The 26,847-nt window shown below is 36.8% G+C and overlaps 1 protein-coding gene and 1 long non-coding RNA gene across 2 annotated transcripts in view; one reads left to right on the top strand and one right to left on the bottom strand.

Moving 5' to 3' along the window:
• Window positions 1-17,679, bottom strand: part of SEMA3C (semaphorin 3C) — a 205,335-nt gene extending 187,656 nt beyond the window's left edge. Inside the window, exons 1-2 of the mRNA XM_004007807.5 lie at window positions 17,460-17,679; window positions 15,305-15,445 (exon numbers count right to left, since the gene is read on the bottom strand). Of these exons, the coding sequence (XP_004007856.2) occupies window positions 15,305-15,407 (103 nt within the window). The 5' untranslated portion in view covers window positions 15,408-15,445; window positions 17,460-17,679. The remainder of the gene's footprint in view (window positions 1-15,304; window positions 15,446-17,459) is intronic.
• The window catches only part of LOC132659678 (uncharacterized), a 55,544-nt gene extending 31,303 nt beyond the window's left edge, over window positions 1-24,241 (top strand). The window contains exon 2 of the long non-coding RNA XR_009600347.1: window positions 21,005-24,241. This is a non-coding gene — a long non-coding RNA (uncharacterized LOC132659678). The remainder of the gene's footprint in view (window positions 1-21,004) is intronic.
• The last annotated feature ends 2,606 nt before the right edge of the window (window positions 24,242-26,847 follow it).

Below are 26,847 nucleotides of genomic sequence, written 5' to 3'. Positions count from 1 at the left end.
AGGAAACCAAAAATATACTGACACCTTTAATGTCAGTGATAAAGGGAGTTATATGTGACTTCCACAGAAAATGTTTTTTTCTTTCCATGGTGATTTTTTGTGGAGCTTAAAACTAATTCTAACAGTATTTCCAGAAATGGTTCCACACTCTGATTGCTCGTGCTTTATCATGTTCTTTTCCATTCCTCTGACCTTAGGCAAGTTACTCTGTACTTTTTTATGAGGATAAAAATAGTCCCTATTCACAGTGTAGTTACAGAATTAAATAACATGAAGTGTATAAATAGTGCCTGGCATAAAGGCAATATTAATGTTAGTGATTACTATTATAATGCATCAGTTCAGTTCAGTTCAGTCACTCAGTCATGTCCGATTCTTTGCGACCCCATGAACTGCAGCACGCCAGGCCTCCCTGTCCATCACCAACTCCTGGAGTTTACTCAAACTCATGTCCATCGAGTCAGTGATGCCATCCAGCCATCTCGTCCTCTGTCGTCCCTTTCTACTCCTGTCTCCAATCCCTCCCAGCATCAGGGTCTTTTCCAATGAGTCAACTCTTCGCATCAGGTGGCCAAAGTATTGAAGTTTCAGCTTTAGCATCAGTCCCTCCAATGAACACCCAGGACTGATCTCCATTAGGATAGACTGGTTGGATCTCCTTGCAGTCTAAGGGACTCTTAAGAGTCTTCTCCAACACCATAGTTCAAAAGCATCAATTCTTTGGCGCTCAGCTTTCTTCACTGTCCAACTCTCACATCCATACGTGACCACTGGAAAAACCAAAGCCTTGAATAGATGGACCTTTGTTGGTAAAGTAATGTCTCTGCTTTTCAATATGCTATGTAGGTTGGTCATAACTTTCCTTCCAAGGAGTAAGCTTGTTTTAATTTCATGGCTGCAATCACCATCTGCAGTGATTTTGGAGCCCCCAAAAATAAAGTTTGACATTGTTTCCACTGTTTCCCCATCTATTTCCCATGAAGTGATGAATAAATTATCAAAATATTTCAGAAACACAGAAGGCAAAATGGTAGCACACATCTATGAAGGATGAAAAATGCATATATTTAGTTCTAGGTATAATTATCTAAATCAAAACTGCAGAGAAAGTCTATGTAACATACACCATTATTCACTCTTGTGAAGAACATATTCACATATTTGATCAATATAAAAAGAAAAAAGTGAAAATGTTAGCTACTTAGTCGTGTCCAGCTCTTTGTGACCTCATGGAATGCAACCCGCCATGTTCCTCTGTCCATGGAATTCTCCAGGAAAGAATACTGGAGTGGGTAGCCATTCCCTTCTGGATCAAGGGACCAAACCTGGGTCTCCCTCACTGAAGGTAGATTCTTTACTATCTGAGACACCAGGGAAGTCCTGATCAACATGTAAATGTATTAAAATTATCTAGCATCACTTGAACTGTCTTCATTTGACAGTTCAACCACTAATATTCACATGTATCTATGGATAATCATGGAATATAACATCCTTTTTCCATGGAATTGCTATTGATGGTTGACTAACCAGATAACATAAGCTCACTCTTCTGATTTCATTTCACTGAAGCAACCCTCTTTGTTTCCAACTGCAGAAATCTGTACCTCTAGGAATGGCTTAACATCACAGCATCATGCTTTGGCAACATAATTAAGCTTATTAGATTCGGAGAAAGCTTACCTAGTACAAGAATTGACAGCAAAATACAGGTTTCCAACTTTTTTCTAAAAATCATTTAGAAAGAGATTTACAAAAAAAAAAAGAAAAGAAAAGAAAGAGATTCACAGCATATCACTGTAATGCATTTCTGTACTAATTAATACAAGTAATTAATCAATACAATTCTGTAATAATTTCTAATATTTCCCAAGAGACAGTCTTTGAAATAATTAAAACTTCTCACAATTCAAGGCTATGAAACAGATTCTGTCTTATTTGACTACTAGAGTCTCGTGTCAATAAATTCCTTACAGAAAAATATACATTTAAAACTTCTGACAATTTCTTCTCATTGTCTATATCCATAGTATTTTACAACTATTTTAACTTGCTCTTTACATAACAAACTTACTGTTACTCTACTTAAAAATCTTCATGCTTTAGGTAATGTCCAACTCACACTTGTATTCATCAACCTCTTCCTGAGTTCAGTGATTCTCTCAGAGGAGAAGAATGCTAAGAGCTTCTTATTCACACAGCACCCCTTGTTGAGCTAAGTTTATTAAAACACGCAGGTGTTATTTAATATGTTTAATTGATGTTTAACTGAGACCACTGGAAGGGAAATTAAAGGAAACTGTAGAAGCATAAGTTTTCCCAAGAACTAAATATTTCAGAAGATTCCATACAATCAGAGTGAGCATTCTCTAAGATTAATGGAGAAACCAAGAACAATTGAGTTTATTTTTATATCTTGGGCAGCCACTAGACAAACAGTTTTCAACAAATGTGCCTTGCAATGTTAATGCTACCAGAGTTCATAAAGAGGTGATTTATTATTTTGAGTTTATTGTCCAGTAACAATTCATCAGCATTTAGATTTAGCCTATGAATTCACAGGGGTCCTTTCATTTATTGTCTAATTAACTAAGCTTCTTGTCAAATAAGACAGATATTAAAAGAGAAAAGAGGTTTTGTAAAATTCCATCATCTTTCATTTATATATTATCAATGACCTGGAGATTTTAACAACTTATTAATTAAAATATAGCACTGAAAGAAGGCAGAAAGAATCACAAGGTAAATAACTGAAAGAGCTTATACTCTTACGCAACCCTAGACTCTGCAGTTAATACACTTGTTTCCCAATACAACTCACACTGACATTTTTATGTTTTTAAACTGCTCTCATACATATGTAAATGTAACTGTAAAACTCAACTTTGGACTGGAAAACTGGCCAATAATAGCTATGCATCCAAATAGTAAAAATCTTTATTGAGTTTTAATCTTTTAATTGTCATTTTTCTTTTGAGCTTTAGGAAATTAGTCACAGGCTTAAGTGGGAGTAGAACACTTTAGCAGTGGGAAGTCATAACTATTTTGGTGAACATAAGCAAAAAATTACTAGCAATCACAAATAATGGACTTTTCTGCCATGCGTTTTACTATCAGTGAATTTACTTGTGAGCATTCATAATTTTATAAAGCATTTTAAAATATTTCCGTAGGTACCATGATAACTCATAAAGAGTTTTTAGCCAAAAGAAAACCTGAAGTAGAGCCAGGCAGCTGCCTGTTTAGTAAAATGATATTTAGACTTTTTGAACCCTGTGTGTTAATTGAGCACACCTTAGTTTTATCCTACTTCTTTATTTCAGAATATTGTCTTTCTAGATTTAAAAACATATAATAAAAAAAGATAATCCAGTATTTTTCAGGATTACTTAAAAAATCAAGTCTGATAACTTAGAGGATTGTACTAAAAAAAATCCACATGGTTGAATTATTGCTTCTTTGGTAACTGAGGGGATGCTATTGTGTGATGCACGATAAGTTAACTTCTGCAGCTGATACCTGATCTTAGGGGTTTTCCTGGTGGCTCAGTGGTAAAGAATCCGAGTGCAATATACAAGATGTGGGTTCAATCCCTGGGTCGGGAAGATGCCCTGGCGAAGGAAATGACAACCCATTCCAGTATTCCTGCCTGGGAAATGCCATGGACAGGGAGCCTGGTGGGCTATAGTCCATGGGGTCACAAAAGAGTCAGATACTACTTAGTGACTAAACAACAACAACAATCCAAACTTAAAACACACACACACACACACACACACACACACACACACACACTCCAAGATACCGTACTCTTTCAGAAAGTTAATAATATATATCTTCATTGGTTCATATAAAATTAACAAATCCAGTAATTCTCAATTAAAATATCAGACTTAAGGTATATTAAATTTTCTTATACAATGCAAATATTCCTGAATCAATTTCAACTACATCAAAAGTATGAAAAAAAAAACTATTTAACAACCATTGTTTCGAGTGTATGCTCATATTTGTTATTTATATGGGTATATTTATATTTGTGATTGATTTTATTAGCATGTTTTTATGGATATTTTTATACACATAAATTTTATATTATAGTGCAGAAATGGATCAGGAATCATCCCACATGCTCTCCTTTCTGAGGTTTTATGATACTCTTAAGTGCGCCAAGAATGACAAATTGTTGTTTACAATTTCAAGCCACATACTATGTGTCATGACAATCAAAAAGTAGATTAAATGCTTATAAGTTTAAGCTCATCATGAAAAATTCAACTTTAGAAAAATAGAATCTTAAAAAAATTATTCATTTGGGTCAATACTTCCAAATTCTAGACATATCTAGATATGCCAAACATGCTAGCATACATAAATGCCAAGGACACTGAGGATTAAGACAATACTACCTATCAATTAATACTATTAATACTACTGGCAGGTTACCTATCAATTAATACTATTGATACTACTGGCAGGTTACCTATCAAGGGCCTCTATGCAGTATCTTTCATTTAACACTGGAAGCCAGGCTTCTAATCAAAAAGCACAGAAGGTTCTCTTGTAGAAAATGTTCAAAATTTTACAGGTTAGATGTTGATGGGGAAGGACACAGAATAATTAGAAGTTTGAGAATTAACTGAAAAGGGTCAACATAGAAAGGTGAATTCCCGGACCACACTGAATCTTTAGCATATACTGTGAAGAGTTTGGAAGTAAATAGAGGCTTCCCTCGTAGCTCAGTCGGTAAAGAATCTGCCTACAGTGCACGAGACCTGGGTTTGATTCCTGGGTCAGGAAGATCCCCTGGAGAAGGAAATGGCAAACCACTCCAGTATTCTTGCCTGGAGAATTCCATGAACAGAGGAGCTTGGCAGGCTATACTCCATGGGGTTGCAAAGAGTCAGATACAGCTAACTAACACAACAACATGGTCTTCATTTGTACTGTAATTTATTTCACTCCACTTAGCATAGAGACTGCTATTTGTTATTGCTCAATAAATGATGAATTAACATAAGTTTTGATACCCATTTACCACTACACGTCCACAGCCAATAAAGCTTTTGTACAGTACAATCACTCTTCAGGGAATTTTAATTTTTTTAAATTGATAGATACCAGGTAAAATGCAATAGATACTCATTTCTTCACCATAGCACCAGAATAGGAACAGCACGAGAGAGGAATTTTTGTTACTTTTTACACAAATGAATTTAGATCCATGCCCTGCTATGCAGGTGATGGTCAGGTATTTTCTGGTGGTGGTTTAGTCACTAAGTCATATCTGACTCTTGTGACCCTGTGGACTGTAGCCTGGTGGGCTCCTCTCTCCATGGAATTCTCCAGGCAAGAATCCTGGAGTGGGTTGCCATTTCCTTCTCCAGGGGATCTTCCTGACCCAGGAATCAAACCCAGGTCTCCTGAATTGGAGCAGATTCTTTAACGTTTGAGCCACCAGAGGAGGCCAAATGAAGATCATATTTACAAACAATAACTCAGGCAAGCCTTCATGTATAACAGAATGAACACTACATACAACATTAAACACTTTACAAACTTAACTCATTTAATTTTCAAACTGATTTTACAAAGTAGTATCATCATGTTACAGACTATAAAATTCTGGATTAAGAAAATTAAGTAACCACCCCAATACAGCATACCCAGAAAGGAGCAAACAACTATGATTTAAAACCAGTAATAAAATCCATGAATTTTTAAAAAATTGTTTAGGTTTCTTTTCTTCCACTTGCCTAGGTTCTTCACACAAATGTTCTTAAAAATACTAAGGGTATTATTGTGAAAGATTTACTCAAAGGAGGTCATATTTATAAAATAAAACTAAGCTCAAATATCATATAATTTTACCAACGGCTATAGCAAGGGGTCTTAGAAACAATTTAGTCCAAATTTTTTTGTACCTGATTGAGGAAACCGAGGTCCTGACAAAGTTTCACAGTTAATTACTGAAGAAGTAAGGATTGAAACCCCTGAAGGATTTATTTCCATGTAAACACTGTTCTCATTATACCACACTGCCAATCTAATATTCATACATTTATGTACATAAAAATATTTGTTTAAATGTATTTCATAATATTTTATTAACAATTTCCTCAAGGGCACTGAAATCATAACTAATATTTCCCCCACTAAATTATAATTAAATTTTTGTTAATATTTTTCATTCTACCAGAAAAATGAAATTGTTACATTCAGACAAAATACATTTCAGAAGAAAAATTACTACCAGGAATAATCAGAGATATTTCATAATGGAAAATTTATCAAGAAGTGTAACACTCCTAAATAAGTCAGTACTTAATAACAGAAATTAAAAACATGACTATAAAATCACTGCAGATGGTGACTGCAGCCATGAAATTAAAAGATGCATTCTCCTTGCAAGAAAATCTGTGACAAACCTAGACAGCATATTAAAAATCAGCGACACTACTTTACTGACAAAGGTCCGTCTAGTCAAAGCTATGTTTTTACCTGCTCATATTTGGATGTGAAGGTTGGACCATAAAGAAGGCCAAGCTCCGAAGAACTGATGCTTTTGAACTATGGTGTTGAAGAAGACTCTTGGGAGTCCTCTGGACTTTAAGGAGATCAAACCATTGAATCCTAATGAAATCAGTCCTGAATATTCATTGGAAGGACTGTTGCTGAAGCTGAAGCTCCAAGACTTTGGCCACCTGATTCGAAGAACTGATACATTAAAGTCCCTGATGCTGGCAAAGACTGAAGGCAGGAGGAGAAGGGGACAACAGAGGATGAGATGATTGGATGGGATCACCAACTCAATGGACATGAGTTTGAGCAAGCTCCAAGAGTTGGTGATGGACAGGAAAGCCTGGCATGCTGCAGTCCATGGAGTCACAAAGAATCCAACATGACTGAGCAACTGACCTGAATTGAATTTGGTCAGTTCAAGCCAAACATAGGAAACATAGGAAGATCCTGAATTCACCATCTCACATGAACACAACCAAATCTTCTACTACAAAAGGAATGATTCCCTCTAAAAAAAAAAAAAAAGAGCTAGAAACTAGGTAAACAGCTCAAAGGATAAAAGAGGCAGGACAGGCAGAGATGTTTTCTTGCCAAAAAATCCATCTCTGGTACAGCAACCCACAATCAGCTCACAAATATGGAACGTCTCCTTGAGGAGTGGTTTGTGCCCCATATCAAGTACCTCAACCCTTGGTGAGCTCCCATATGTCTGCCTTTGAAACCAAGGGATTTATTTCCAGGGGCTTATGTTCAGGTTCCAAAAGGCTGTGAGAGCCTAGATTCTGCTATTTAAAGACTTATAGACAGCTCACCTCGGGACTCAGCAGAACAGGAGCAGCCTAGAAAGTTCCTAGTCTATACGTGAAGGTAATTCATTCGCCAGTCTTAAAGCATCTGCTGGGGTCGGGGGTGGGGCGAGGGGGCAGTGCAGGGGAGGAGCAGTGGACTGTTGGCACTCTCTCTGGGGATTGAGGTGTTGGCGAGTGACATTTTTTGTGTTCTCCCCAGTACCTGGCTAGTGCCAGTAGGCACGAACAGTCACAGCACTCTCCTGTTGCTCTGCAGTATTCCTGGCATTCGTGACTTGCCCTGTGCTCTCCTGCTGCTTTCCTAAAGCTGGAAGTTGCATTACTGCACTCTTCCGCTTCATCACTACTGTTAAAGTCTGCAGATTCATCATGACCCTGAGCTCTCCTGCTGGATCACTAAAGCCAGCAGGTATGCCCAGTCCACACAGAAGATGCACCCTGATTATATGGCTTGGTGGCCTGGTGAGCTTTTTGGACTGAAACAATCAGAGTCAGTTGTTGGGAGGCTACCACACCCAGGACATTGAACAGACACAGCATAGTGAAACACAACCCGACTTTCTGTGGAAAAGAGAGAGAGAGAGAGAGAGAGAGAGAGAGAGAGAGAGAGAGAGAGAGAGAGAGAGAGAGAGAGAGCTATTTTCTTGAGCTTCAGTCTTAGGGGGAGACTTAACATTTGCCACACACCAGAGGCTATGGAAGTGCTCTCAGGGACTGTAGGCCAGAGAATGCCATGGTTGTACTCTCCTCTGGCCTCATTTCAGCTCACTAGTACCTACCAGAAAATAGTTTATACACTTGTTTGGAGCCCTGAGTTTCACAACTGTCATCTAGGGGACACCTTCATATCACCTGGTCTAGAGGACAGCAGGGCTTAAAACTGTGGTCCCACAGAGCTGTATATATTTGCATATCTCAAAAGCTGCTACATGAGCAAAGTCTTCCAATCAGCCTGAGACTAGGTTTTTCCTGAGATCCCTCGCTATGAAACTCTCACAGTCATTGTTACATCCTCATCTGTGACCCATCAAGAATGAATCAGACTGCTTAGACAATCACAAGGCTTCCTTAGACAATCAAAAAGCTTGCAGAATCTGCCTGCAATGTGGGAGAGCGGGGTTTGATCCCTGGTTTGGGAAGATCCTCTGGAGAAGGGAATGGCAACCCACTCCAGTATTTTGGCCTGGAGAATTTCATGGACAGAGGTTACAGCCCATTGGGTCACAGAGTCAGACACAGCTGAGCTAAACACTTTCACACTTTCAGACAATCACAAAAGTTTGAGAGACAAGTAAATGTTAGTTCAAGGTTGAACAATTAAGGTTCATCTCCTACACAAGACCATTCCTTCAATACTGAGGGAGGTAGCTATTTCATATAATACACAGAAACAAAGTGTCAAGCAAAATGAGGAAACAAGAATATGCTCCAAACAAAGAACAAAATAAAACCTCAGAAAAAAATCTGAATTAAATGGAGATGAGAAATTTATCTGATAAACAGTTCAAAGCATAAGTCATAAAGATGCTCACTGAATTTATAAGACTGATGAAGACAGTGAGAACCTGAACAATACAGAAGAGATAAGAAAGTACAAAACAGAAGTCTCAGAATTAAAGAATATACAAACTGAACTGAAAAATACAGTAGAAGGGTTCAACAGCAGACAAGATCAAACAGAAGAAAGAATCAGTAATCTGGTAACAGGGCAGTAGAATTCACCCAAACAGGGAAACAAAACAAAACAAAAAAAAAATTTTAAAAAGCTAAGATAGCTTTGAAGGAAATGGCTACCCACTCCAGTACTCTTGCCTGGAAAATCCCACGGATGGAGGAGCCTGGTAGGCTACAGTCCACGGGGTCGCAAAGAGTCGGACATGACTGAGCGAATTCACTTCACTTCTCAGTACCTGTATGACAACATGAAAAGGAGTAACATTTGCTTAACCAGGGTCCCAGAAGTAAAAGAAGGAGTTCTAGAAAAGGCAGGAACTTTATTCAAAGAAATAATGGTTGAAAACTTCCCTAATTTTGGAACAGGACATCCAGATCCAAGAATCCCTGAAAGTTTCAAATAAGAAGAACCCAAGAGATCCACACAATGGCACACTGTAATTATAAGGTCAAATTTGAAGATCACAAAAGAATCTTAAAAACAGCAAGAAAGGGGGAAAAAAAAGCAACTTGTTACATTGTTACATATAATGGGATCCCTATAAGACTTATCAGCAGAATTTTCAGCAAAACCTTTCAAGGACAAAAGAGAGTAGCATGGTATATTCAAGACGCTGAAAGGAGAAAAAAAAAAACTTCCAACCAAAAATACTCCACCCCACAAGGTTATCATCCTGAACCAAAGGAAAGATAAAAGTTTTCCAGTCAGGAAAAAACCAAAGGAGTTCACAACCAATAGACTGGCCTTATAAGAAAAGTTAAAGGAACTTCATTAAGCTGAAAAGAAAGGGAACCAACAGGTAACAAGAAAACATATGAAAATAAAAATCTCACTGGTACCTAAAAGATAAGAAAAAAAATCTGAGCATAACAGTAAAGAAAGCCATCAAAACACAAAGGAAGATACCCTGTAAAAGCCTATATGGGAAAATAATCTAAGGGAAAGAAAGGAGTAGATATACGTATACACATCCCTGATTTAATGCACTCTACAACAGAAACTAACGCAATACTGTAAGTCAACTGAGAGGTGTGTGCTGAATGGCTCAGTCATTTCAACTCTTCGTTTCCCCATGGACTGTAGCCTGCCTGGTTCCTCTGTCCATGTGATTTCCCAGGCAAGAATACTGGAGTGGGGTGCCATTCTCTCCTCCAGGGAATATTTCTGACCCAGGTATCAAACCTGCATATTCTGTGTCTCCTGCATTGACAAATGGATTTTTCAACACTGAGTCACCTGGGAAGCCCTGTAAATCAGCTATATTCCAATAAAAATTGGAAAAAAGAACTATCAAGCAATAAAAAAAGAAACAAACAACAACAACAAATGGACAAGGGAGGAGAATAAGAGAAGAAAGGCAGAGAAAATAGCAAGAAAACAATTATTAATAGAAAAATCATACAGACTTGTTTAATATTATTTTAAATATAAATGGAATAAATTCTACAATCAAAACACACAGAATGGCTGAATGGATTAAAAACAAGACCCAACTACATGTTTCTTATAAGAGGTTGACTTCAGATGTAAGGCATACATACACTAAATGTTAAGGGATGAAAAAAGAGATGTTCTTTGCAAACAGAAACCGAAAGAAAGTTGGAGTAGATATATTTATATCAGACAAAATAGACTTTAAACCAAGAATGTAAAAAATAAAACAAAGATGGTTATTATATGATAAAGTTGTCAAACCAACAAAAAAAGATATAATATTTATAATATTTATTCATCTAAAATAGGAGTACCTAAATATATAAAGCAAATATTAACAGTCCTAAAGGGAGAAAATGACAGCAATATAAAAGGAGATAATTGTAATATCTCCTTTAAATCAATGAATAGATCATCCCAACATAAAATCAACAAAAATCAGTCTTGAACAAAACATTAAACCAGAAAGACTTAACAGATATATATAGAACATTCTATCTAAAAGCATCATAATAAACATTCTTCTCAAGGGCACATGGAATATTTTTTCAGGATAGATCACATTTTAGGTCATATGCATTTAAGAAGACGAAATCAAATCAAGTCTCTTTCTGATCACAATGGGATAAGACTAGAAATCAATTACAAGAAAAATCTGAGAAACAAAAACAAAACTCTGCAAATAGGTGGAGACTAAACATGTTACTGAACAACTTGAACACAACTTAGCAGTTAAACAACAACAACTAAACAACCAACTGGTCAATGAAAAAATCAAAAGAAAAATTAAGAAAATATCTCGGGACACATGAAAATGGAAATACAACACACCAAAATCTATCATGCTAGGCTATGCTATACTAAGTCCCTTCAGTCATGTCTGACTTTTTGCAACCCCATGGACTGCAGCCCACCAGGCTCCTCTGTCCAAGGGATTCTCCAGGCAAGAATACTGGAGTGGGCTGCCATGAAAATCTATCATAAAGGACACCAAACACACACACAAATTATAGGCCAATATCCCAGATGAACATAGGTACAAACATCATCAACAAACTATCAGCAGACAGAATTCAACAATACATTAACAGAAGCATCCACCACAATCAACTGGGAGTTATTCTAGGGATGTAAGAATGGTTCAATACCTGCAAAACAATCATCATGATATACCACAGTATCAAAATGAAGGAGAAAACCCAGAAAAACTGATTGTCTTAAATAGATGCACAGAAAGTATTTGACAGAATTCAACATTCATTTACAAGAAATATTAAGTGTAGGAATAGAGGGAACATCTTTCAATATGCTTGCTCCTTGGAAGAAAAGCTATGACAAACCTAGACAGCACATTAAAAAGCAGAGACGCTACATTGTAAACAAAGGTCCGTAGAGTCAAAGCTATTGTTTTTCCAGTAGTCATGTATGGATGTAAGAGTTGGACCATAAAGAAAGCTGAATGCCAAAGAATTGATGCTTTTGAACTGTGGTGCTGGAGAAGGCTCTTGAGAGTCCCTTGGACTGCAAGGAGATCAAAGCAGTCAATCCTAAAGGAAATCAACCCTGAATATTCATTGGAAGGACTGATGCTAGAGATGAAACTCTAATACTTTGGCCACCTGATGTGAAGAGCCGACTCACTGGAAAAGACCTTGATGCTAGGAAAGATAGAAGGCAGGAAGAGAAGGGGACAACAGAGGACAAGATCATTGGATGGCATCACTGACTCAATGGACATGAGTTTGAATAAGCTCTGGGAGACAGTGAAGGACAGGGAACCTTGTGAGCTGCAGTCCATGGGGTTGCAAAGAGTCAGACATGACTGACTGACTGACTGAACATTAAGAATTTAATATTAGCAATCAAAACATGTTCTGTCTATTTATGTACATAGCCTTGCTTTTCCTTACGAACCTTATTGGTCCTAAAGATTTTCTGGAAAGAATATGACAATAATGTTATGAAATACAAATCCATAAACTACTGCGTGTTTTCAAGAAAAATTCAATTCAAACAAAAATAATTTGCATGAACTTTTTATTCATTTGAAAAGCTATTTGGCGTAAAATTTTATGAAACACAGTATCTAATTGGAATAACAGTTCTTTTAATATTAAAGATTTATCCAGCATACATAATTATTTAATAACGCCTGAAGTATATTCTCCCCTAGGAGTGATAACCATCTGGGTGACCTTGTGCTAGATTAACAGGGAAGGCAATTCTGTAAGTCACTGTTCCCCAAATGCTATCACTCCATCACTCCACCACCACAAGAAGGGACAGAATGTGTATGAGAGAAGAGATCTCTTATTTCACACACCTTTAAACTGACTGTGATTCTTAACTGGACAGTAAGACAAAACTGAAAGGATTCTTCTAATGGGTCACTCAGAAATTTTAAACTATTAATAAATGAAAGAAAGTATATATGTCAACCCTGTATAAAAATCCTGTATCTTTAGTAACCTATTCAGTGTGATACTCAGACAAATCATAATAAGATCACTGAGACACTTTAAGTAATAAGAAATTTGGAACAAGACTTCAAGCAGGTGCAGTCAAATCAGTTAAGAAAATTACTATGACCTAATGATTAAAATTTATACATTTTAAACAACTGGTTTTTCTCAAGATACTTTTCCTATTACATAGTTAATTTTTGGAGGGTTTTTTTGTTATTAATTTATAAATTGTGGGATTTCATTATCCTTGGTGATATATATTTTTAAAACAGTATCCAAATTAAGTGAATTCTATCTAGTAATTTCCAAGTAAGACTCTTGGGGAGAATAAAATAGGAATTATAAGATTTTCAGATAGTTATCTAATCATGCTGTATTCGGCATATGTTATAAATTAAGTATTATTCTATAAGATTTTTTTTTAATTTCAGAGCACTTAAAATTTTAGATATACAGTATTTTAAAAAGTTCATCATAATTTCCAGTCATGTTGTAAACAGTAGTCATTATCCTATAAGATACTGAAGTCTGGTTTCAAAAGACTGTATTACTTAATTTCCTCTTTAAAAGATAAAATGTAACTGTCTTTTCAAAAACAGCCTTGATGAACTATCTCTAGTGACAAACTTGTTTTTAACAGTTAAATATTCAAGCTTAAGTTTCAGTTTAAAATTTTTTAATTAGTTTCAGTGTAACAGAAAGCAGGTTTAGATACCTAACCTATGCGATCACTTCATCTTCCTATGCATGCATGCTAAGTCGCTTCAGTCGTGTCTGACTCTGTGCGACCCTGTGGACAGCAGCCCACCAGTCTCCCCTGTCCACGGAATTCTCTAGGCAAGAATACTGGAGTGGGTTGCCATGTCATCTTCCTATATACTGAGAGAAATACAGAAAACAGGGAGGGAATTGCACTGCTCCTTAGTGCCTTTATTTTTTTTACTTGATTAGATAATTCATAGCTCTAGGGCTTCCCTGGTGGCTCAGTGGTAAAGAATCCACCTGCAATGCAGGAGATGGAGGTTCAATCCCTGGGTCTAGAAGATCCCCTGAAGAAGGAAATGGCAACCCACTTCAGCATTCTTGACTGGGAAATGTCACAGACAGAGGAGCCTATGGGCTATAGTCCATGGGGTTGCAGAAAAGTCAGAAACAACTCAGTGAGTAAACAACAACAATTCACAGTTTTCATCCTGGGAGAAGAGGTGAAAGCAGCCAGCAAGTTGTGTTAGTAATTAAAAAAAAAAAAAAAGACATTTCAAAAGGTCTTTTTTCTTCCCAACTTGATAGCCATGGGTTCTTGAGGGGAATGGCTAATTCAGAAGCTAAGGAAACAATCAGAAGCTCACACACTCTAAGTTCCAAATAAGGCTCCTTCAGTGCTTGTGATGACCCTGGGGAAAGTGCTGGTGATTTAAGAAACTAAGAAAAAAGATGGACATTTGACTCATAATTGTCAGTCATACTGCTGTTTGAAATTCAAAATAACAGAGTTTCAAAGGCTCACAGCTATATAAGGCCTGAGAGTATACTGTTTCTCAAATGAATGAAAATATGCCCAGTGACACTAATGTTTATGCAGAGATAAGCTGAAAGGAGCAATAAAAATATAAGTGACTCTGACTGGCAAGATGATCTTCCTGATCCATCTCTTATTCCATCTGTCCAATTATTTTGGGTTACATGATGACCAAAATCATCCATCTCCAAGTCTTTTATATTATATACATTAAAGCTCACACACACATTTGGCAAACCATTCCCTCAGAGGACCTTAATATGCCTTTCATGTTCGTGAATATTTGAAATCACACTCATTTTCCAAGATTCAGAAGAGAGCATTTGCATATAACAGCAATCCAAAGCATATTATTTTAGGTCCTTTTTAATTACTTAGGAGAGTTTGCCAACCTCAGGATCTCCTCATGGAAATAGAAGAACACCATTAGAACAACATATGGAGAGACCTAGTCTTGAATTTAAGGCTCAAAAGGCATTAGAAAAAAATTTCAATAACTAAACCTGCACAGCTCTTTCTATGGATGAGAAGTTCCGTATAAGGGGTATTCTTCATCAAAGGTAAATGACTACTAAGCGTAAAGATCTTAGGCTTTGGAGTCCTCACCATCTCCTCATGAATGTACATGTAAACACAGAAGGAACTTCAAAAAAGGGCAGAATCCATTTCACACATTTTCATAAACAAATGAAACAGACGGCTTTGTCTGGTAATCAATAATTTAAAACAGCCACATCATCCAAAAAGCAATCCAGTAGACATTTTTTAATGCTAATCAATACTCAATTATTATTTTACTCTCTTTACTAATTTTTGTATCTGGATTAAGAAAAAAAAAAGACTTCAAAATTTTTCTCAGATTGTTTATCAACTTTCTTACCATCAAATGTTAAGTAAACTCTTGCTTGGGGCTGAGACGATCCTTTCACATAGGTAGAACAAACAAATACTCCAACCAAGAGGCAAACTGCCTGGAATGCCATTTCTTCAGATTTGCAAGTTAATATCCAAGGGAAAATACCTTTACAATAAAGATAATAAGTTTGTTATATTTTACTTCACACTTTAGGAGCACACACCCACCCATACACACAAAACCTGCAATCTAGACAGCACCTTATTCACAAAGACATATCTGAACTTTCAGAGTTATGCAAACAGTAGGAGGTGCTGTGACTTTCTGTCTTACATGTGAAAATTTGGATTTGAATTCATTTGTGTCTAGAAGTCTTTGTTAAAAGTGAAATTATTTCATCATCCAGCAAAATAATGTGAATATTAAACAAAGCAGCCAGGAAAATGTTGTCAATTCCCAAAGGAAAAACCAATATTTAAACTTGTTATTCTCTTTAAACAACAACAGCAAAACACACATTACATTGAAAAGATTTGAGAATGGTGCCAATAGGGATTAACAGATGGAAACTTCTGTTTCTACCATAAATACAGTAGCAGTAGAAAAACCTCACATAAAATTTCACTTCCACACACTCATTAGCTCTTTGGAGTAACCATCTCTGAAATGATAGTTCTACACAAAAATCTACCAGGGCTCAATTCCTCATCACTTATATCACTGGAATTAGTTATCTGCCAGTTTATACAGATGACCATACAGCTGTTAAATGATGTAGATGAGGTAACCATGAATTTGTGCCAAATACAAACCAATGACCTAGTGGTGAGCAATCCAGTGAACCATGTATCCCTCAATGCTTTTTTAAAATAAATCACCTAGAAAGTGGGCTGTCAAAATTTCAAAGGATAAATCAGAGGGACAGGTATTACTGTTTAAAACCATATCTATATAATTGATGTATGCTATTAACTAATGTCTGAACACCAGAGATCACATGTGTAATATCAAATCTATAGGGGCTCCAGTAGCCACATGCAAAATAAACTCAGGACCATCAAAAAGAAAAATCATTGTGAGTCCAACACAATTATACAATGAGATGACATGACAGAGTTTAATCTAGAAATTTATTTTTACAGGTTATAACAATACTGATTTTCAATAGTATGTGGCTTTTAAAAGTAAAATCTTACCACAATTATTCAATAAAGAAATGCCAATAAAATTTGACAAGTAATACAGTACAGGAGCAATAGAGAAGCTTCAGTAATACAGAATCAAAGGAACAACTAAACTGAATATGCCACTGTAAACAAAACTTCTATTGATTTCTTAGGTGGTACATGTAAGAGGTCGAAAAAAAAAATTCTATGCTTCTTTGACCACACAGATGGAGAAAACCCTAGAGATGTTTGTGTTCCTAATTTTCAAAAGAAACACTTCCTGCTTCCACAACCTCTTCACCTTGTTATCCCTAAATTAACTTGAAAGAAAACCGATTTTATAGGGTGATTTTCCCTTAGTAATTTGCTCCCTGGTTTTGTTGACTTTATAGTTAAATTCCCCACCAAATATATAAATATGCCTAACCTTTGCCTCTGTATTAAGCAGGACAATAAATACACATTTTTACATACTGCTATTATCAATATCTTATCTGATATGTCCCTATGAAAGCAACATATGCCACAAATTGCAAAAAATAACATTGGAGATGAAATGACAGGTCAAGTGGAGTGAGTATAAAGAGCAACGTGATTTCAAGCCATCCAGAGATGAGAAGTGAGGGAAAGTCAAGTATCTTATACATGCCCCCGCCCCTCACATTTTATGACTTCTCCCCTTTAACTCAAACACTTAAGACACGATGCTTACTGTGTTCACTTGTAACGACTGAACACTAATAACATGTAATGAAAGGCCTCTTATAAAATTCTCTCCAGTAATTTTGCCTTAGAAGGCAGGGATACTCAACTTTAAACTCTCCGCAGGTGTCATAACCTAAAAAAACAATTCCAGCCAGGCTCTCTGCTAGGGAAACACTTCCATGACAAACTGCATGCGCTCTTAAGAAAATGCCCAGATTTGAGAACACGGATGTGTGAAAAGTCTATACACAGATCCAAAGTTGTATTTTGCTAAATTTGTAATGCTGAAAACAACGAATCCAGCTTACCGAGGTGGAAAGAGATCAGCGCGGAAAAGTCGTCAATGCGCTACAGGTTTGGATCCTCTTTTCTAGCGCTTTCCCCAAAAGACCGTAATTTCTAGGACGTCCCAGCGATGAAATTCTTTCTTTCCTGCCTTCTGAGTTCCTTTGTAAAGGAATCCTCAGCGTTGCCGCGGCGCGGCACCCGGAGCCCTGCTCCGCGTCGCTCAATCAAGCACTCGGGAGTGAATGGAAAGTGGCCGGCGCAAGGGCGAGCGCTCGGGTGTCCGATTACAGCTACGCGGCGCACGGCTCCGGCTGCCCCGGCGCGCCGCCCAGCCAGCTCACATCACCCGCCCAACACACTCGGCCGCATCTCCACCGGCCGCGAGGCCCCACCCAGAGCGCGCCCGCGAGAGGGTGGCAGGGAGCCGCCAGGGCGGGGCCGACCCCAGGACAAGCTGCCCTCGAGATACAGGAATGCGCTGCAGCAGGCTAGGGGGCCAACTAAACAACTCTGCTCCTTTCTCACTCCGCGGTGGAGTGAGCAACTTACAGGGTGTGTTCCAAGGTTTTTGTTTGTTACCGGCTGCTCTGGGAAGGCATTCAGGATTAAGCTTGGCCTTAAACTATCAAAGTGCAAAGCAGTTTTTGCCAGAAAAGGATCACAGCATCCTTTTAAGGCAAGTAGATGGGTTTTTTAAAGGCATGAGTCTCGATCTTTTCCTGTAGAACGTTTTCTAAAACCGGTCGACATAAAACAGTCTCATCGCAGAAGTTTATCCTTTTAATGGGTATTGTTTCCTATTGTGCTTCCTTAATGTCCCCAATGCAGTAACTTTGTCGACCTTTCCACGGTCACTCATATACAATACCCTACCTTCCGGGATACTCCCAAAACATAATATTAAGAAATTATTTCACAGTTGTATAGAAGAAGCCTATTTTGAATTATACCAACAGAGGTTTACGAATCTAGACATCAAGGGTATATATTTCCAGCACTACCTTCAGGTAACCTTGTTAAATTCTGGAACTAACGTTGATGTTTAAGTGAAAATTATTTCTCTGGATCACAATTAACTACATATTTGTACTTGGGGAGGAATGAGCTTCCATCTCCATAAAATGAGCAGGTACTTGCTTAAAAATCACTGTGAGCTACAGCCCAGTAGATGTCACTATACAGAGAGAACATGGAGTGAAATTTCTCTACCGTGTTTCTTATAATTTTCTTTATGAAATAAGTTAGATCACTAAATTCTTATAAACTATCATAGAAAATACTTCTGAGAGTGCAAAATCTTTGATGGAGTGGGACAGCTGAGCTAAATCTCACTAGAAGGAAGAGAAGAAGTGATTAAGACACATCTTTCATGTATCTAAGCACCACTTCTTGTGTTATGCCACCAACTTTTTCTGTGCAGTGAGATATGAAGGGAGTATGCCAAATAAGAATGCAAACTTGTGTTCAAAAATTATATTCCATGACCAATATTATCTTCAGACACAAACTATGTTTATGAAAGAAATTTCAAATTAAGTGGATCTGTTCTTAAAAAAAATCTAATAGTTAAATTATTTTTGTGATAATTAGTGAAATAAAAATGCGAGCAGCTCCTTGACATGTTTGTAATAATGAATTTAACTGTCAAAACATCTGACAGTATTAGAAACCAGATGTAAACATGAGTAAACACTATGCATGGTTTTCTCTGAAATACATCTGAAACTGATTAAGATCCGAGTTATAGTGATCATTATTACTTTCCTACTGATGTATTTGTATATATCCTTCAGCATTTGTAAATTAGGGAGGGAAAAGAATAAATCATTAGAAAGAAGAATGCAGTGAGCATTAACAAACTGTATAATCCTTAATTTCCAAATGTGGAGTCATTAGACACTTGCTGCTGCAGTTGCTTAGTCGCTTTAGTTGTGTCTGACTCTGTGTGACCCTATGGACTACAGCTCACCAGGCTCCTCTGTCCATGGGATTCTCCAGACAAGAATACTGGAATGGGTTGCCACACCCTCCTCCAGGGATCAAACCTAGATCTCCTACATTGCAGGCAGATTCTTTGCTGCTGAGCCACCAGAGAAGCCCCATTAGACACTGATTAATCTGTAAACCCATGCAAAGTAGAATATATTTACACAGGGAACCAAGATAAAGAAATGCAAGGTGAAATGCATGCCAAATTTACTACCAAAACTCAATTCTTCAAAAGGCTTTAGAGGGTATGAAAATAGCTTATATTTAACCAGTCTATGAAACTTGTGCTATGATACTCTCTTTCCTTGCTGAATAAACTTCTTTCAGTGTATTTAACTGAACAGTATTTGCCCAGTACTGAGACGTTAATAGTATTTGCACAGGACTCAGACATTTACCATTGACCACACCTCAAAATGAGTGATGAAAATATTGATAGGCATTAGTCAAGTCAGATTCAAGCACAAGGACACAATTACCTCTCATGTTTGACTGAAACTTGGGCCATATAGTGAAATTTTAAGAGGGTCAATAGGTGACCATAATAAGATTTATCTCTGCCCCTCTTTTTCCAAACTACTTAGAAGCCTAAAAAACCTTGACAGGACTTATATAAGAAACATTAATTAATGGCCAGTGACACTTTTCTTGGATGCAGTTTTGACCCTGTCCTCATAGGTGGGAAATAACTTGAGCTAATTGAATGGCTTGTCTAATTTTTTCAATGTGAGTTATATTGTATGTTTCCTCCCTTCTGTAATTCTCTTCTCCTCTTTGACTTTCCTGCCTCCTAACTTCCTCATTTGCTCAAATTCTAGATGATAGCATTTTAAATCTCCTGAACCATATCTTTAGAATGTTTGTGCTGCAAACGGTTATTGACTTTGTTCACATCAGCATTCTCTTTTGGTTACCTTAGTTGTTCTGAGACCAAGCCAGTCAAACAGGTCTGGTCTAGAAATATGTGTGTGGAATTGCTATCTGCATGGCTAATAGGCTTTAGTATTTCCTCCATTAAAATCATTCCTTATTTTTCAATACGATGAGTGTATCTCTACTTTCATTCTTAACCCATTGCTAATCTATATCCTTGACCCTTGATCTCTTTCTCTTTTGATGTGTTCTAAACCCTAGGCTTCTCAACTTGTAAAGTTCCTGGCATTAAACAAAATAAACTGGTGATAGTGATTTGCTCTGGAGAGAGAAACTGCCAGAAAGAAATTGCTGCTTCTTTGCACCTTTTTGCCTTTGTGATTTTATAGCAGGTGAATGTATAAGATTTTATAAAATGTGAAATCTAGTTCAGCATTACTTTAAATATTTTTAAATTGTCCATACACAATAAAGTTCTATATTTCCCAACTCAGCCAAATGAAAGTATGTTCTCTCTAATGTCTATATATTACTGTATTTCAAACACAGAAGTAGAATGGTAAGGAATTTCAGTAGTAAGAGTCTGTTAGTGATTTTATTTTATTTTTTATGTGCACATGACAAAGCTTGTAAAACAGTATTGTGGTCACTCATATTATCACAGGGGTAAAATGTGAACTCTGCATTTGTTTTGTCCTTACAGGAATATTTCACGGGAAACTTCATGAGGGGAGTAGTATCTGTCTTCAAGATCAACTGTAAACAACTGCAGTTGCGTTTTCATACTGTTCATGGCAGAAAGTGAAGAGAAACTAACGAGTCTCTTGAGGAAGGTGAAAGAGGAAAGTTAAAAAGCTGGCTTAAAATTCAACATTCAAAAAACTAAGATCATGACATCTGGTCCCATCACTTCATGACAATAGATGGGAAAAAAAGTGGAAACAGTTACAGATTTCATTTTCTTGGACTCCAAAATCACTGTAGATGGTGATTGCAGCCATTAAATTAAAAGACAGTTGTTCCTTGGAAGAAAAGTTATGAAAAGCCTAGATAGTGTATTAAAAAGCAGAGATATCACTTTGCCTACAAAAGTCTTCTAGTCAAAGCTATGGTTTTTCCAGTAGTCATGTATGGATGTGAGTTGGACCGTAAAGAAGGCTGAGTGCCAAAGAACTGATGCTTTCAAACTGAGGTGCTGGAGAAGACTGTTGAGAGTCCCTTGGACAGCAAGGAGATCAAACCAGTCAATCCTAAAGGAAATCAATCCTGAATATTTATTGGAAGGACTGATGGTAAAGATGAAGCTCCAATATTTTGGCCACCTGATGCTGACTCCCTGTAAGAGACCCTGATGCTGGGAAAGATTGCAGGCAGGAGGACAAGGGGACAACAGAGGATGAGATGGTTGGATGGCATCACTGACTCAATGGACATGAGTTTGAGCAAGCTCTGGGAGTTGGTGATGGACCAGGAAGCCTGGCAAGATGCAGTTCATGGGGTTGCAAAGGGTCAGACAAGACTTAGCAACTGAGCATCAACAACTGCAGTTGCAAAGTAAATGATAGTTCCTTAATAAATAGAGTTTGCTAATTGAATATATGCACACACACACACACACACACACACACACACACACACACACACACACACACACCCCATCAGACTTGGCTTAAGAAAGGCAAACCACTTTGCTAGATCTATTGTATCCTGAGCTCTGTTTCTCTATCTGGCAGTATAAAACTCTTTCCCACATGTTCTCACAGAAGAGCTACAAGAGGCCAATGTGAACACCTCTGATTGTCAGATGTGTGTAACAAGGCTCAAAAATAATTACCAGCTGGAGCAATAAGTTCAGGATTGTTAGTTATAGCTGATTCCCATCTGCAGCTTTTTAACCTAGTCAAAGGCCTTTTCCACATTATCTTCAAATTTTACTACTTTTCTATTCTTCATGAACCTTAAGTGGTTGATTAGAAAGTAGAATATTGTATAAACAACTTTTACATCCTAACAAAGGCAGCTTCATAATGAAAATTACATGACAAAGTCGTCTTCCCTACCATTGATCTCTGGGAGATAGAGAAGGCTGTGCAATAAATTTTAAAATAATCAACTACTTAGTGCTTTGACATTTCAAGTGGGGTTTAAAAACTTTAAAGGAGATAAACAATTTTCATTTTTTAAAAAAATGTGACATAAGATATGCAACTTCGGGGTACATTTCTACAAAATAGCTTTTCTTTGATGGATTGTATCCATGGCCATGGGCTTGTTGAATTTTAGACCAGAAGTGTACCAGAAAAAGGAGTATGAGTTAGAAGAGAATATGTTATTTAATGAGCTTCCCAGGTGGTCCTAGTGGCAAAGAACCATCCTGCTAATATAAGAAATGTGGGTTCAATCCCTGGTTTGGGAGGACTCTCTGGAGGAGGGCATAGTAACCTACTCCAGTATACTTGCCTGAAGAATACAATGGACAGAGAAGCTTAGCAGGCTACAGTCCACGGGGGTCACAAAGAGTCAGACACGACTGAAGCAACTTAGCAAACACGCACATGTTACTTAATAGATATTTTACAAAGACTATTTCTTTTAAACTCCTTAATGGTCCTAAAAAGAAAATATAAGTGCTTACATTATGCAAATAGAGAGCCAGTGCAAAAAATTGAGTCGCCTGCTCTTACTTGGGCCCTGTCTCTAGGCAGTGAATTCAGATCTGCCTGTGTCAAAGTCCACTTCTCACTACTGTGGGTACATTGGTTCAGTCTGGTAAGCAGGAAGAAGTGGAAAACTTTACCTGGCTTCCTATTTAGGTCCTGAAGAAGGCTATTTAGGTCCTGAAGAAGGTTTTTTGTTTTTGTTGGATACTAAATACTTTATCTCACACATCTGAATTATAAATTCAGATGTTTTATTATCACCATGAAAGTATAGGAAGTTTCAAAGCAAAATCACTATGTATTTCTCCTTTGCATTTATAGAATAGCTAGAACCGTGATGATTAATGAACAGCCTTGAAATATAGATGGAGAAGTATTTCAGGAAATACAGGTAGAAGAAGGAATCAATAATAAATTGTCTAGGTAAAAGACCACACAATTATGAAACAAAATCCCTGAATAATTTTTTGTCATCTATCCGAACATATTTATAGTTATATATTAACAAATTAGTTCTCTTCCTCTAAGCCTAGTTTGTTACTTGTGTAAATATAGTAAAAGCCAATCCAGAAACAAATCTGCACAGTGAATTCAAGCCTAAGTAACATGAGGTTCAGTGATATCAAGGCAGGTCACACCTGACTTTTAAACGGCAAGTTACAGGTTACCTGTTATGCCAGTTGTCACCAGGGTTTCTGAATAGTCTTTTGTTCATTCACTGGGGATAATGTTCCAGCTTATTTTCATGGCTCAGACATTCCCTTTCACTGACTGGTCCAAGATAATCCTTCATTCCCCTCTCACCTATTCCTTCCCCTTGCTCCTTAAACGTCTATATATCAAATGCCTCGCCTTACAATTGTTTGACCATACTGTACCTCGTCACCTTTTGTGGTTTTCACATGCCATTTCCTCTGTTTTCCTCCATCTCACCCACTTGGCAAATTCTTTCTCATTCATTGAGACAAATCCTCTCTGTAGAACACTCCTACAATCCTAGGCAAACATTAGTGAAGTTGGGTATTATACATAAAATGATAACAATATCAATTTTGATGTCAAATAGATTTTTATTTATATCTTTGATACATTAACTTACTATTTTGAGTATCGTGTGATTTCCAGTTTTATTTTTATTATTTTTAAAATGAGAATTATACCAGCTACTGTTAGCTTGATGGTTAGATATTATAATGTATGATGACACCTTCTCTCTCATTATTACCATAAATTTGTTTATCCCTCTGCTGTATACTTTAAAAAATACGTATTTATTTGTTTTTTTGGCTGTGCTGAGTCTCTGTTGCCACGCTGCCTTTCTTCCAGTTGCGGTGGGAGGGGGCTGCTCTTCCTTGCAGTGTGCGCGCTCCTCACTGCGGTGGCCTCCTCTCCTGTTGCGGAGCACAGGCTCTGCGGGCGTAGGCGCTGTGGACGTGGGCTTCGGTAGTCGTGGCTCATGGGCTTAGCTGCTCTGCAGCATGTGGGATCGTCCCAGACCAGACATCGAACCCGTGTTCCTGGCACTGGCAGGTGGATTCTTAACTACTGGGCGACCAGGGAAGTCTCTGCTGTATATTTTATGTTACCATCGTGTGAAAATGTTCTCCTTTAACTCCACTGCCACAGGACAGGACATCGACCTCTAGAGATTTTGTAGCCAGAAGCAAAGCCAAATCGGTACACAGTGACTGCTTGACAAATGGTTGCTCAATTAACTATATCAAACTTTTCTTTTAGTAATGTTTTGTGGACCTGAAGAAGCCTAAATAATATATTTTATTGTTACTAATAGTGTTTCATTGCAATACATGGAGTTTCTTACTGACTTTTGAAGTAACTACTTTCCAAGGTTCATAACTTTACTCCCAAAGGTAATTATGTTTGTATTTTCCTCTTCAGGCTGTATTTGAATTTTAATTTGAGTTTGTAAATTCTGTGAGAACATTTGAATTGGCTTCATTCTTGATAATCAACTGCTATAAGAACATGTGGTATGAATTAATTCAAATTTTAAACTTTGAGGTTTAAAATTAAAATTCAGAAAACATGTTTTGAGTTCTCCATTTAAAATTTAAAACAAGGTTCTGGGAAACTCCTATCACATTAAACATAAAAATAACAGCATACATGATTAAAAAGAGCCTAGTAGCAGCAACTCTTGGGATAGAAAGGGAAAAAAATATCTATTTCCAATAACTGAATATAATTTTGTTTCTTCTCATGTTTTACTCTAGAGTTGTTTCATTTAAGCTTTCTTCTACCAAGGTCTTAATTTGAAGCAACAAAAGTATAATCTTTTAAGATTTAAACTTTCTACAAATTTTATTTTCATATTCTGCAGATTTCATCCCAATTTCATTACTTTTAAGTATATATCATTTAACAAAATATCGTATATTAAATATCTTGGATTACCTAATGCTGTAATAATAGCATGAATTTTAAAAACTTACTTTATCAAAGGGTTCTTCAATCGATCCAAAAATTTTATTTAGTTAGCATTCATGTTAAAAGCATATATATTTTCAGAATATATCTATGGTTTAAATGAAGAGCTATAAAAAATAACACCAATAATACCAATTCAGTTTTAAAATTCTGTGAAGGGTCTTTCCTGATAGTGTAGTGGTTAAGAATCCACTTGCCAGTGCAGTGGACACAGGTTTGATCCCTGCCCAGGGAAGATTCCACATGTTGCAAGGCAACTAAGCCTTTGCACCACAACTGCTAAGCCCTTCCTCTATAATCTGTGAGCCACAAATTACTGAAGTCGCCATAATGAGAAGTGCATGCACCGCAACTAAAGCCTGCATGCAGCAACAAAGACCCAGCACACCCATAGTTAATTAATTAAAAATAAAACAAAATTCTATGATGAGTAAATTAATGCAAAACATTTATAATTATAAGCATATTATTTCAGGAACACATGGTATATTATTTTTATTTATCTATAGAAAATTCATATTAGCTAGGGGAAAAAAGCATTTGTACTTCCTATATTTTTCATAATAGAAAATATGAAATTTTTATAAAAGTTTGATAAATTTTAAAAACTTCAAAGATTTTATAAAACTTTTATAAAATATTATAAAATGTACAGAAGTTTTTTTTTTTAATAAAATTTTATTGAGAGACATTGAGCTCCAGCCATAGGATTAAGTGCTAGTGTTGGATACTTTTTTATCGATCCCTTAGAAAGTATAAATGTGCATCTGTAACCCCAGAAAATTCATCACATTGTAAGATTTTTATATGGAGAACTTTTCTTTTCGGAATGAACTATTTATTTTCCTGGAGTTAAAAACAGCACCTCTCCTATCCCCATACATACCCATATATTTTGAAGAAATATTAAAAGTTTCTAGGAATATTCTGACTCTGGATCTACAGTTTAAGAATAAACATTAAAAGATAATATAACTCTATTAGAACATAGGTATACTGAAGGTATCATCTCAGTTTTGAAAATACAAATTAGAACTTGCACCCATTATTGATGCTGTCATTTGCCTATGGATGTATGTATAGACCGAATATAAAGGTTTCTAAAAGGCAACAATTTTTGATATTAGGAAATATTTCATTATTTAACTTCCATTTAAGTCTATCTTGGGAGCTCCCCTGGTAACTCAGCTGGTGAAGAATCCACCTGCGATACAGGAGACCCTCGTTCAATTCCTGGGTCAGAAACATCCCCTGGAGAAGGGAACAGCTATCTACTCCAGTATTCTGGTCTGGAGAATTCCATGAACTATCCATGGGGTCACAAAGAGTCAGACACGACTGAGAGACTTTCACTTTCACTGTAAGTCTCTTGAGTGTGCATAAACTCTTGGTCACAATATGTTGTTTCTCCATGGAATTTATGTTCTTTATATACTTT

This window comes from Ovis aries, chromosome 4, assembly GCF_016772045.2.
Source record: "Ovis aries strain OAR_USU_Benz2616 breed Rambouillet chromosome 4, ARS-UI_Ramb_v3.0, whole genome shotgun sequence".
Classification (NCBI taxonomy): Eukaryota; Metazoa; Chordata; class Mammalia; order Artiodactyla; family Bovidae; genus Ovis; species Ovis aries.
Note: the sequence above shows the minus strand (reverse complement) of the source record. Positions and strands in the feature narration are given on the sequence as shown.